We start from the raw sequence: 13,992 nt of genomic DNA on the forward strand, positions 1-13,992 counted from the left end.
ATTACTAAGCCTCCCTGTTTCTCGTCAGCTGTTAAATATCAGAGTGTGATACTTTATAAACACAAGAAGAAAACTGGCATGAGCTTGTAACATTTTACATCTCAGCTATGCCAAGCTTTTCCGTCTAAAAGACTACACACAAAATGAGGCACAGCAGCCACATATGCCCTAAATTTGTAGCTATTCAAGATATAAACTAGCCTCTATGTAATGCCAACTCTTCCAGTTTGCCTGCAGTGAGCTCTCTATGTTTCATCTTTAGAACAACCTCTGGCCTGAACACAAACCTAATAGTTAGTGGTATCACTTGTTATGGTGCCCATACATGTTCTTTTGTGGAAATCACATGACCAACTACAATAGTGGAGGTGAAATCAAAATTCCACCATTAAATGTCCTATGTGGGTCCTCTTAGCAGGCTCCTTATTTGGCATTCTTCGCAAACAGAAGGGGGTCCTTCACTGTTCAATGTGAGTAATAACTGCAGAGGCCAAATATTCCATCCTGCAGGTGTTTTCAATCATCCTGAACAAATGGGGCCAAAATTACAAAAATGGACAGAATTCTTACTTGTGCTACATAATCGAAACTGAAATGTAAACAACTGTACTTTTCAAATCAGAATGCAGCATTTGATTCAGTTGAAGGTCAAGGAGGTTTACATGTCAATCAAACAAACTTTTCTGGAATTCAACAAGTTTTTTCTGTCATCTAAATTAAGTTAAAACATGCTGAGGAAAAGACTGAATTATATAAAATCCAAATGACTTGGGAGTGTTTCAGATAGCAATGGTGTTGCCCCCTTTACCCAAATGAATCTAGGTTTCTGAAACAAATGCAAAACAATGCCCATTATTTTTTTCATGTATCGACTGATTCACAAACATATCTCTGTGTGAATTTCTACACAAAACAAAATACAACTTTTTCACAGAAGATATTTTGACATCTCACAGTGATAGAAGCATGGATGTAAATAATAGAAATAAGAAAGGCTGAAATCCATTTTCACCGCTTCAGTTTCAAGGTACTGTTTGTTGTTGCTAGATTACTGTCATGCTGTCAAGACTTGAATAGACCAGGACCATCATTAATCTTATTAGTCTCACCTGTGGTTTTTCTATAGTGTCAAATAAAAATGCCTGATGTGAAAAAGGCATATCAGAAAAATATTGGTGGTAAAGCTATGAGATCCATACTGATACCTTTTAAAGTTTATATCAGTCTATTTATTTATCTTTCAGTTATTAGGTAAACACGACTGTAAATGCACCAGAGTTATTCAAGAGCCTGTTTTTTATATGCAGTCCCTGGTCAGATGTTATGTTATAACAAACTAAACCAAAACAGTCAGCAGAATGATGAAAACACAACTATAACTCTGTGCCTTCAGTAAAACTACAGAAACGTCTGTTAAACAGACTGCAGCTGCAAAGTCAGAGAGGTGGTATTAACTAACCATGTAAACAGCTGTAAAAACAAGCCAACTTTAGAAAATCTGAAATGTACAAAAAGTAATTTTAACTTCTGCTTTACTGTGGATTAGTAATGAAACTTATTATGGTGGTACTTCATAAGCCACCAATGAAAACGTGAAAGGCCTTTCCTCCACAAGAATATAATGCTCCAGGATTTGAAACACAGCCTGTGTTGCTCAAGGACATATCAGTAGGACAGTCACCTACTCACTGTTCATCCCTGTTACCTCTATTTAGGAAAGACAAGCCTGTAGTATACCCTCACCTCTTGTCCCTGTCTCTGTCTCTGGAGCGGGACCGGCTCCGACGACTGGACCTCCGACTCCGGCTGCTGGTCACCCTGCTGCCGGAGGATGAGGACAAAGAAGAGGAAGAGGAGGACGAACGGCGACGCTGTTTTCTCTTCCTCCTGCTCCGACCGTCATCGTCACTGTCAGAGGAGCGACGACCCATGCTGGCTGACTATCAGCTGGCAAAACAAACATGCACACGACGGTAGCGTTACTGAACAGCTAACTCTGAATTTAATACACAACAAACTTAACAATTCAACAAAACCAACAGCACGTTTCTCTACATATCTACTACACAAATTATTATATTACTGTACCTTCTTGGACCACAGGGATATAGAAAATGAGCTGACTGTATACCTGGCCGGTACCACTTAGCTTAGCTTATTAACCACGTGTAGAGAAAGAGCAGTTATATCTTTTAAAACAAAGTGATAGCTGTAACAACAATGCCGTCGCACATGCTGTAAATATAAAGGAGGTCGAGTAAAATATGTGTTTTCTGTGGAGACTAGCTAACACGCTAACAGAGCTAACGCCACTAACGTTTGACTGCAGCTGTTGACCGAAGCCTCCCAGGTGCTCGACAGTAAAACACGGATAACACTGCAGTCGGTAAACCTTACACTGAAGACAAAATGCAGCAAAAAGAAAACGAGACGTTACCTTAAAATGAAAATCCCGCTCCTCACCTTCAAATCGTTGTGGAGCTCCACAACTCAACCACGCAGTGCTCAGAAGACTCTACTCGTCAAACCGGAAAGCATCGATCGAGGCCAGGCGGAAGAATCAAACACAGAGCAATCGATAGACTGACTGCTCTCATTTGGTGTTGAATTAGATTTCCATGAATGATTTTTTTTTCTATCGCCACTTTAAGCATAGTTTAAAGTTTAAAATTATTACGAACCATCATTAATAAAGTAGCTTCATATCAATTTTCAGTGAGCCTACCGGTAAAGGATTAGACTACATGTCCACTACTGTATGACCTGTCAAAAGTGAATATTTCTGGAGGATGCTTTTTCCGGTCTGTGCACTTTTGACACTGGCATTGACAATCTAAAAAGCAGGAAGTCAATTATTTAAGCAGCAATACATCCCCTTTACTTACTATTTTTTAAAAACAACTCTTGAGTTTTGAGTCTCAAGACAATTGTAAAATATTCCAAATTAATAGACTTATTATGATTGTTCGCGTATATCAACAGTCTGGGTTACTCGTATATCGTTTTGATCTGACAGTACCTACAGATGAAAACATGAGAAACTGCATGTGTGAGTTGTAAATTGTCAGTGATAATTTGCATGAGGTCATCTTCTCAGATAATAAGGTTTCACACCATCATATACGCTCAGAGAGCTGCGAGGGCAGAGAGAGCATCCCAAACATTTTTTTAAAAGCAAAGTATGATAATTAATTACTTCATGAAATTCAAAAAGACATAACAGGTGAAACGACCACTGTTGCACTGACAACGTTTTACAGAGGGAATGAATCAATAACGTGCACATAATGACTGATAATAGACAATTTAATGGTGTTTTCACTGCAAACAGATACAAGAGGATGCTTATCACTGCGATTAGGAATTCATCCTGCTTTCAGATGCAGCAGAAATAATAGTAATTAATGCCTAAGGTTCAAGCTGAAACATCGTTAATATTTAATTAGGGGAATTGTTAGAGCCCGTGTGTGGAATTGGGGCTTTATATAGATTATCAATAAACGCGCTTAATTTTGCATCAAATTCATCCCGACGTTTTCCAAATCCCGCTGTATCCTGTTACTCGTCTGGCTATATGTTGCTTCCTCTTCTCACTTAATTGCTCTCTCTCTCTCTCTCTCTCTCTCTCTCACTCTCGCAGCGGCATTCACTTATACTTTCACTGCAAGTGGAACCATTGTTTATTTATTTTTACAAATATAGGCAATCATTTCAGCGGGAAAAAAGGCGAGTTGTTGGAAACGTTAATTAGTGGCCAATGGCAACGCATCGCGAGAGGCACCGTAATTAAACGTTTAGCTGCTGTTTAACATCCTAATGGCTTAAAAAGTCCACAGAGAATTAATATTAAGCGATATAGTCTCACTAATGATGACAATTTAAAATACATAATCGCTGATTAGAAACATAAACCAACGCTGGGTAGCGTAGAAACATTGAATAATTTGTCTCACAGGGTCCCTAAAACTTTCATATCAGGCTTATGTCTATTCATTAATTTGACACATTTTAATACCCTTATATGTGCACGTGCAACAATACGTGCATGCATATTTGCAGTGCAATATAATAATAATAATGATAATAATATTAATAGTAATAATAGTAATAAGAATAATAAGAATAGCACTTTCGTTTATCAATATTGTTAGAATATAAGATTAGGCCCCAAACCGCCGCAGCTATGTTATCATATGAGGTTTTTATTTTACATTCTCTTTTTATTTTAATTTAATATTTTGGGGTGGAATTCCCTTTCAAATTAAAAGCAACTAACTCGGATGTACAAAAAAAAAAAAAAAAAAAAAAAACACCGAAAACTATATGGATTTACCAGGCCTGAAGCCAACTGTACGCAACTGGGGTTAAAGCCAAATATGTTCACTTGAGCTTCCTCTAAAGCTTCGCTGTGTAAAAGTCGTCGCTGCTCCTCTCGGCATCCCAGCTGGTCCGCTTTTTACCTCTCTTCTCTCCGTGTCATCGCTGTCTTATCCCCCCCACCACCAGATCACAGAGAAGATAGAGTGAGGAAGGACTCCTCATCCATGTGCTTCCCTCTCTCTTGTCATTTTCAGATTTTTTTAAGCCACACCCCTGCAGAGAGAGAGAGAGAGAGAGAGAGAGAGAGAGAGAGAGAGAGGGTGGGAGAAAGAGAGAGAGATCCATGACCATCTCCCGGGTGTTTAAAAAACTAACTCAGGACAATAGCAGCGAATGAGCGCTTAATTAAATTAATTAGTCCTTCTTGTCAATCTCGGATTAATGGCCAATAGCGACTGTGCTGCTTAATGTTTTTTTTTTTTTTTTTACCTCTCTTCTCTCTCTCTCTCTCTCTCCCATATCAGTGAAGGGGAAGGGGGGCTCATCCCGGCATCCTGAGGGGAGGTAATTTGCACGGATCAAGGGGGCAAGGCGCCGCAAAGTATAAATACTGTGACTTCAATAGAGGATCACCAGCAGGTTCCCAACTCCGCTACCAAAGGAGGAGGAATTGGCTGAGAAGATATATCGTTATATATTTTTCACCTTCTCTCAGAGTTGGCAGCATCACCTCGTATCATTTTCAAGGGGGTCGACGACTTTAAAACGAGCCACACCATTGATGTCTTAAGCTGTCGTGGAGCAGAGGGAGAGAGTGTGTGTGAGTGTGGTGGTGGTGGTGGTGGTGTGTGCTTTTTTTATATGTATAAGAAAGCAGTGATGGAAGAGCTCACCGCTTTCGTGTCTAAGTCGTTCGATCAGAAAGTGAAAGAGAAGAAGGAAGTGATAACCTACAGGGAGGTGTTGGAGACCGGGTCGACGCGAGCGGGGAGCAGGGAGCCTTTAACCGCGGAGCCGGGGAGCCGAGAGGAAGCGGCCGGTGTCACCCGGAACGTTGCGCTCTCGCCGGGCAGGGAAACGGACATGCTCGGCCCGGAGAGAATCAGGGACGCCGGGAGCCCCAAACTCATAGACGGTAGGACTGCATGGTCTTTATCAACAGGAATGCCTAGAGGACTTACAGTCTAACAGAGGGAGGGAGTCTAGAGAATAATCGTACACATCGTATACTGATCACAGCTTTTATTTGCGAAACAGACTTTAAACAACATCATTTTTGGATCATGACTATGATCCAAACGGACGCTGCAGATTTTAGTCGGACATAAGTGCAATTCTCGATCTAAGTTCCAGGGCAATCGCGCAGAGGAAAGCATGAACTGCTACTTTCTGAAAATATCTGTTATTTTTGTTCGTGTTAGTTAGTTAGCCTCGTGCACCGTCATCGCCCTCTTTATAGGCTGTTTATCAGACATTACTGCTCAGACAATTTTCCTTTTTAATCACATGCTGGCAGCTTAACAGTGGGGTACATTTTAAAAGTTGCAATTCAACGATTTAGAGGATTAGAAAAGGCCTATAATCCAGAACTTAAAACATGTTAAACAACAAGGCCTCATGTGGTAAACTAATAGGCATTCTTCTATAATATGACAGCACCTAAGCCCAGTGTCGTGCAATTTTTATATCACCAAGTTTGTAAAGTAACATCGGTGCATTGTGGCTCTTGGTCTGCCTAAAGTTTTCAAAACGCTGCAGCCTTAGAACAATATCTACTTTATCTTCATTCATTATAAGATGTATTGATTGTCAGTCGTCTCAGGATTCTTGCTATATCTTATACATAAACAGTGGTGATGTTTCAACTAAAAGAAGGCGTATCATACACCTGACATACACAGCACTGCGCGTGAAAGGCGGAAATCAAGTCCTTTCATTTAAGCCCGTGTACACAGATGTCGGTTTTCAGGTGTGAAAGCACATCAGGGGCGATCGTATATGACTTGAATACAGATGATGAACGCACATTACAAATGTTAAATGGGAACAGTGAGTGGAAAAAAAAACTGTTTGTCGTGGTTGCTCACAATATTTCATTGTTTGTATATTTAACTGCAAAAAGAAAACAATAGAACATTTAAAAAACAACAACAACAACAACAACAACAACCAGGGATTCAAGACAGCGAAAAATCCCATTTTACACACAGAAGCTTTACTTAAATTATAAGATTTGCTGTTGTGTTTAATGCTTTCGAATGGCTTATAATATTTTATGTAATATAACCAATTCCAACTAATTTTCCCCCTTTTTGAGAAAAGGAAACAAAAACCTGGACAAATATGACAACACGCTCGTGACAAGATATCTTAGAGTTGGGTGGCTTGTATTAAAAAAAAAAGACATCTGTTCGTCATGGGCAGCGTGGTTAAAAGCGGAACTGCGACAAGCATGTATCAGACATCCAACAGTGGGCACAGCGTTGCATATTTATAAGCAGTTAATAATTAAAGAGCTTTATGTAGCTCTACAAAACATCCGAGGTCTGATAGCTCTGTGATATTTGAGGGCTGAGAGGGCATGTCTTTCTTTCTTTCTGTCTTTCTTTAGCATCACTAAATGACTGTGATCCAAGGCTTTAATTCAATATGTGTACGTCGATAAGTATTTCTCGCTCTTTTGTGTTGCCTCAGATTTTTTAAATAGCCGCTTTAAAGAGTCGCTGGTGCAATGCATGTTTTTTATTTCTATTCTAACCTTTAATGAGGTAGCCACAGAGTTTACACACCTAGTTTGGTTCATTTTAAAGAACAGTTCTGTGTTTTTAGCTGTGTCAAACTGATGCCAATTCTGTGCTTTGTATGAGAATGAAACCTATTTTTCAAAGTAAAAGCTCATTCAGATATTTCATAAAAGTGTAACGGTGAAGGCCAGTGATGACCACAGACTGGGGGGGTTCACAGTGTAGGCTACAGCGACAGACCATGTTGACCTCTCCCTTTCTTCTCGTCTGCGATGCAGGCACCACGGACGTGAAGGAGAGGAAAGAGGACTCGAAGCCTATAGAGGACGAGACACAGACTAAAATCAAACAGAGGAGAAGTCGGACTAACTTCACGTTAGAGCAGCTCAACGAGCTGGAGCGGCTCTTCGACGAGACCCACTACCCGGACGCCTTCATGCGGGAGGAGCTTAGTCAGCGACTGGGACTGTCGGAGGCCCGAGTACAGGTAGGAAGACCCAACACTCAACTATAGATATATATTTAAAAAAACAAAACAAAACAAAAACAAACAAAACACACACACACACACACACACACACACACATATTTGGAAAAATATAATAATAATAATAATAATAATAATAATACAGACAGACAGCACTGAAGATCTTCTTCAGTGGCCCCATTTTAAATCTAAGAGTATCCTACAAAATAAAACCCCCAAACCCTGATACATAATCCAGTATTAATTATCATTATTATCATTAACAACAACAACATTATCACCATCATGACAGTGGGAATAGATGTCTCCTGCTCTAAAAAATGGTAAAAGGGTAACCCACATGCTTAAATAAAAAAAAAATAAATAAAATAACAATAATAGAAAAAGAAGAAGAAATGTTTTTTTTCTTCTTTCTCACTTGGTATCCCGGATAATAACATTTTGTTTTATGTGCAATTTTCATGTGTAAAACGAATGTGCACAGACACACACTGGCTAGACTACAGTATAGGTCTGAATTTGTGAAACGGTTCAGAGGAACCCCATGGGTGTTTATAAGTTTCAATAAGTTGGCACGAGATTTTCAAATAAGGAAGAAACATAATATAGTTCGCCATTTAAGTGTTATTTTCTGATGAGATGATATTCCACTCAGCATGTTTTGACTGTTTAATTTGTGTTAATTGGTATCTCAATTAGGCCCCTGCTTGTACCACGAGAGTCGTTTTAAACCTTTATTGTTCCAAATCCACCGAAACAAATAAGCGTACAAATATTTGCCTTCAGTTTTTCTGGGTTTATGTTACCAAGGCCCCTGTTTGTCGGAGCTGCTGTCGTTTTTCATGGGGACAGACCATCTGCGCAGAAACCCAGTAAGGCTTCAGCCAGTCAGGGGAGGGGAGGGGAGGAAACGTGGGGGGACTCATACATGTCCTGTGTAACTGGAGGCGGGAGGGGGGGACATGAACATATAGACAACCCTGCTCATCTGATTTATCAAAACACTATAATATTGTATTCTTTTTATTCTTCTGGGCTCATGGGAGGACTGAGCATTTATCTCCATATATTGAATATGGCGGCCATTCTGGGAAAAAAAGAAATGATAAAAACGGGCCCGAAAGATCCCCATCCCAAACTTACCCTCCACTGCCTCTCTCCCCCTAAACAAAAGTTAAGGCCAGCTTTTTTTTGCAGGGCTCCCCCGGCCTGAACTGGAATCTCACCAATAAGGCGTATTGTGTCCCGAACAAGGAGCACAGCTCGGGGATTTGCATAAATTATGTATTATTTTCTACCCAAATCAAGAACAGCTCTCTCTCTCTCTCTCTCTCTCTCTGTTAGGAGTATTATATCTTTTTTTACCACTTGCATGCACGGACCACACATTTATTTTGATTCCCCTTTTCTAAAAGAAAAAAAAATCTGCCTCGATCAATATCAGTAGCATTTTGCTTTTATCATCGCAATAAATTATACCTGAAGCGAGCACAAAAGGACTTCCGATCCTGTGGTCAATAAATGAAGCCAGCTGACTGCCAAATCGATATGATATTTCAATCATGCTTTCGCCGCGTGTATATGGACCTAATGTAAGGGAGGCTCAAGATTGACATGTTGTATTGTGGGCTAATTTAGCCCGAGCTTTGTGTGGGAGATTCAAAGCAGATTATCATGGTAATAAATCGTTTAATCTGTGTTCCAAGGCTTTTCTCTGAAATTGACGCCTGTCGATTTTAACAGAAGGAAAAGAGAAGTGAGTTGTCTTTGAAGCCGAGGGTTGTGTTTTTTTTTTTTTTTTAATGCAAGTAGCCTACGTGTTATGGCGGTGATTAGAGAAAACTGCGAGGCATTTTAAGCGTTTCTCTGACATGGATTTTCTGCAGATAAGGGTAATTAATTTCAGCGGTCATTTAATGAGAGGGAGATGGAAAGAGGGAGATGCTCTCAGATCGCCTTGCTCTGATGTCCAAAACCGTAATAGCATTGCTGCTATTCGATATCTGAGAGTCCATTCAACTCATCGGGGACACTAATCTATAGAAAGATGAAACCAACGCTGACAAGGTTATTTATTATAGTCCAATAGTCCTGCACATTTCCAACAAGGGTTGTTTCTATTCTCCTAATAAGATTTTAATGTCCCACACTTTCTCTATTTTTTATTTTTTTTGCTCCACTGTTTCTCTCCCTCTGCTCTCTTTGCTCTATCCCCTCTCTCTATCTCTCGTTGTAGACTAAATGTAATAATTAAAATCTGGGGTTAAGCAGTGTCATTAATATTTCAGTGCTCCTCGGGGATATTGTTTTTCTGCGGTTGTTGTCACTTTGAGAGGAATTACACATGGCCTCACAAGCAGCTGCCAATCAGTAGGTCTCTAATTAATTTCTGTCCCCGCAGGTTTGGTTCCAGAATAGAAGAGCCAAATGCAGAAAGCAGGAGAACCAGTTACATAAAGGTAGGTTTTTTTTTATCCTGCATGTTCCAACAACAACAACAAAAAAATTATATGGCCTTGTCTTTATTCTATTCTATTCTGTTCTATTCTATTACAAGGCAGCTACATGCTCAAATGCAAGTTAACATCCTTCATCTTTACGCACAGTTACTATTTGGGTGGTGGTTTCGTTTCCAGTTAATTATGCCATCAAAAGCACTGTGATTTCTTTACTGAGTGTTTATCTTGGACGTTATTAAAGTTTACTCCGCCAATCAGCTTACTGCTCGCTCGTTATCCAGACCTACTGTTTGCTTCTCTTGTGGTCTTGAATATTCTTCCCCGCAATTAGACTATCATCTGTTTTTTTTTTTTTTTTTTTTTTTGTTTGTTTTGTTTTTTTGTTTGTTTTTTGTGTGTGCAGGAGTCCTGATTGGAGCAGCGAATCAGTTTGAAGCTTGTCGTGTAGCGCCATATGTCAACGTGGGGGCTTTACGGATGCCATTCCAACAGGCAAGTTACTTTGAAGCGCCTGCTCTTAAAAAGCCAGACCAATCCCCGGACTGCTGTCTTGGCACGGGCTCTGCCCGAGTGCTATGCAGAGACTCCAGTTCCAATGTAGGGGGGTTACTAGACTCTTATTACCACACTGACAAAAACCCTGTGCCAGTTCCCTCTATTGTTTTATGGACCATTTAGACGCCTGTTTTACTGGAGCAAGCAAACATATTAGTACTACACGGTGTCCTGTAAGAAGAGAGTTTGGCTGTGGCCTATAACCAAGGCCATGAAAATTAGGGCTTAGATCTGTTTAGATTAATGCAGGTACATCTATGGTATGTTTTTGACATACTGAACTGTATGTGGGGAACAGTACATGTAGTAAAGATATGCACATCATTTATATTACATTTCATTTTAGTGGAGTCCAGTCCTCACTTTTAGCACCACTGGCCTGGCCTGGGTTTATTATTATCTTGCAGGCAAAGGCCCAAGATTCCCAAAGGCAATAAAAGTTTGAATTGAGATTAGATTTCATGCTATTGATGTTCAAATAAAAACTAAAATTTGACCTTTGATTCACAAGAGCTGCAGTAGCCAACACACTCCCAGTGATACTGCTCAGTGACTGAATGATGGCCTCTTAAACCACTAGGTCATCATCCTGGCTCATCACAGGAGCACATACAGTTCATAGCTGAATCACATCTACAGCAGTCAAACTAGTTTAAATGACCCTTCAGACAACCCACTGCAAAGTTAACGCATGTTCTCCCCCTTCTCTCCCCATCCGTGCGTCCCGTCCCGTAGGATAGTCATTGCAACGTGCCACCCTTCTCCTTTCAGGTGCAGGCGCAACTGCAGCTGGACAGCGCCGTGGCCCACGCGCAGCACCACCTGCACTCTCACCTGGCGGCGCACGCGCCCTACATGATGTTCCCCGCGCCGCCGTTCGGCCTGCCCCTGGCGACGCTCGCGGCCGAGTCCGCCTCCGCCGCCTCGGTCGTGGCCGCCGCCGCCGCCGCCAAGAACACCAGCAAGAACTCCAGCATCGCCGACCTGAGACTCAAGGCCAAAAAGCACACGGCCGCGCTGGGACTGTGACGCCAGGAAGACGCGCGGACGCGGGGCGTGCGCACGCCACGCGGCACATCCTCGCGACCGAGAGACGTTATACACAAGCGCTTACAGAGTGAAAAAACCCAAGGACAAAGTGAGAAAAAATTATCCATGGACGATATTTATGTTTTCTTTTTTAAATGAAGGACGACGAGTATAACTATAAAAATATAGGCTATTTATGAGATAAAGAAAAGACGCTGAAAAAAGAGACTGTGACGTGATAGCCTACACAGACGTGATTTTTGGACGCAAAAAAGAGAGAAAGAAAGTGACGGATGGGACGGATAGCGAGGGTCTTTCTCTGCCGCCACATGGCTGAGGAAGGCGGCGGGACACCCCGAGGAGGAGGAGGAGGAGGAGGAGGATGCAGCTGGGACGGTCGATACTTTGCCAAACATGGCGACCCATTCTGCAGTTGTTTTGTTCTGTTCGAATATTATATTATTATTGTTCTGGTTACATTTTGAACCTATATAGAGGCTGGCCTCGTTATATTTCAAAAAAACACTTTTCTCTGTGACAGGACAGAGCGGGAATTCTTTGACAAAATAGAGACAAAAAAGAGACAGTATTCGAAGTGTTTCTCCCTCTTCTGTTTCTTGTCCAAATTCAAAATGCCTCAGCAGCGTTTGCATGAGTTTGTCTTCACGGATGACGTGATGTGAGCCACCTCCCACCCCCTCTCTCTGTCTGTCCTCTCCTCTCTCTCCCTCTTTCCTTCCCTTTTCTGAGGAAGGATCGACTCTCACTTGAATGTTTGGCCTCTCTGACCTTGTGTGGACCTCCTCTGGTAAAGGTGAATCTACAGGCGACACACCAGAAATGTGAGATTATAATAATATGTGTAAGGCTATTCTGAACTTTTTTTTTTTCCTGTCAGGATGACCAGATCTAGTGTCCATATTTTACAAGGTGGTGATTTGTCCCCTTTTAAGGGAGAGCGTTGTGACATAAATGTCATCTCTTTACCACAGTTAACAAACGAACAAATGACAGTAACACGAGGAGTGTGTAATGCGAACCGGTACGGGCACGTGTAAAATATGTTTATACACAAGAAACACGCATTATTTTTATTATTTAGTGGCTTAATGAATGCCTTGTGGGGAAGTTGTTCATTTTGTATTTTACTTTATTTCCGTGTATTAAAAAAATCACGTGCTTTCTGTATGTAATGTTGATGTTTTTATAACAGTGAAAGTGAACTTATCTGAGGCACGGGTTTCTAAGAAAAAGGAAAAAAATATTCATGAAATTGTTTTACTTTTTTTTCCATCACATGTGAAACGTGAATCCACCGAAACAAAATGTTTTTCGTTCCTATAATAAATTAACTAAAGTTCCTTTAACGAGTTGACATTATTTTCACAATTTTAATTGGCCTTTATCAGCGAATTATTATTATTATTATTATTATTATTATTTCTGCCGGTAATAAACCTTTAAGGGCAACAGATTTTGAAGAATTCATGCCTGTAGGTGTAGGTCTTTGATAACGTCACAGTTGTGACAGGCCCGTTTAGTCAGGAACATGGGTGTCTGTTGCTGCTCCCCTGCCAAACGGATGCATTATTCATAGTTTGGTTATGGAGCGTTTGGAGTGGAGGACTGGTAATTTCCAGTACACGCTAGAAAAACAGGCAGATAAAGGGTTATAAAAAATGTGACTCAAAGATAAAGTTTTGCAGCATTGAAGCACATGAAATGCACACATTCCTTTTTTCTTTTTTCCACCCTCCTTACAGGCTACTCGTTTAGATTTGAAACGACTGTGTTATTCTTGCAGTAATTACATCCTGCTGGAGCCATGAGCTAACCCCAACGGCCTGATAATTCTATAAAATAAAGATGCATTTTTAATGTAATTATATCCACTGTTTGTTTGTCGGTATCAGCTTCTACATAAGAGCCTACATTATAAATATTACTTATGGACCCAATCGATAATACATTTAACAAATTGCAAAACTTGCGTTTTTAAGTAACATTTAAAATATCGCCAGTATTAAAAATAAATAAGCAACTGTCAAACATTTTGACATAAAATAATGTAGGTTAATGGTATTCAGTGTAATTCCAGTTGTGAGTACTCATGCCTCGACTTGGCCTTCTGCCCATCTCGGAATGCAAATGTTGCCAGTGCAAGCGTTATGACCTCAAGTTGGGTTTTATGCAAGAGAACATATAGGCATCCCACAAACTAAAACACAGCCGAGGTCTGTGTGTGAAAGAAAAAAAAAGATTTATTAACGCCTGCCTCACTTGACTTACAAATTTGCCTGATTCATTTCCTGACATCTTAACCGCCTCTTATTGAACATTTAATAAACACCTGACACGGGAGCCTGTAATTATAGGAATCCAGATCGCATTACCCTTC

At 40.6% G+C, this 13,992-nt stretch overlaps 2 protein-coding genes across 6 annotated transcripts in view; one reads left to right on the forward strand and one right to left on the reverse strand.

The window, feature by feature from the left end:
- Positions 1-2,551, reverse strand: part of rsrc1 (arginine/serine-rich coiled-coil 1) — a 111,173-nt gene extending 108,622 nt beyond the window's left edge. For 2 of the 4 annotated variants that reach the window (XM_018693979.2, XM_018693975.2), the window contains exons 1-2: positions 2,438-2,547; positions 1,744-1,947 (exon numbers count right to left, since the gene is read on the reverse strand). In XM_018693979.2, the coding sequence (XP_018549495.1) occupies positions 1,744-1,931 (188 nt within the window). In that variant the 5' untranslated portion in view covers positions 1,932-1,947; positions 2,438-2,547. Of the gene's footprint in view, positions 1-1,743; positions 1,948-2,317; positions 2,338-2,437 lie in introns of those variants that run through there. The other 2 variants (XM_018693976.2, XM_018693977.2) reach the window with 2 other exon arrangements.
- Positions 2,552-4,643: 2,092 nt separating this feature from the next.
- Positions 4,644-12,955, forward strand: shox2 (short stature homeobox 2). Of its 2 annotated transcripts, none has more exons than XM_018693987.2 (5): positions 4,644-5,455; positions 7,343-7,551; positions 9,953-10,010; positions 10,414-10,502; positions 11,301-12,955. In XM_018693987.2, the coding sequence occupies exons 1-5, from the start codon at positions 5,182-5,184 to the stop codon at positions 11,592-11,594; spliced, it is 924 nt and encodes a 307-aa protein (XP_018549503.1). In that variant the 5' UTR covers positions 4,644-5,181; the 3' UTR covers positions 11,595-12,955. The 2 variants fall into 2 exon arrangements, with proteins under 2 accessions (XP_018549503.1, XP_018549504.1); XM_018693988.2 differs by having other exon boundaries at positions 11,337-12,955.
- Positions 12,956-13,992: the final 1,037 nt, after the last annotated feature.

This window comes from Lates calcarifer, linkage group LG21 (genome assembly GCF_001640805.2).
Source record: "Lates calcarifer isolate ASB-BC8 linkage group LG21, TLL_Latcal_v3, whole genome shotgun sequence".
Classification (NCBI taxonomy): Eukaryota; Metazoa; Chordata; class Actinopteri; family Centropomidae; genus Lates; species Lates calcarifer.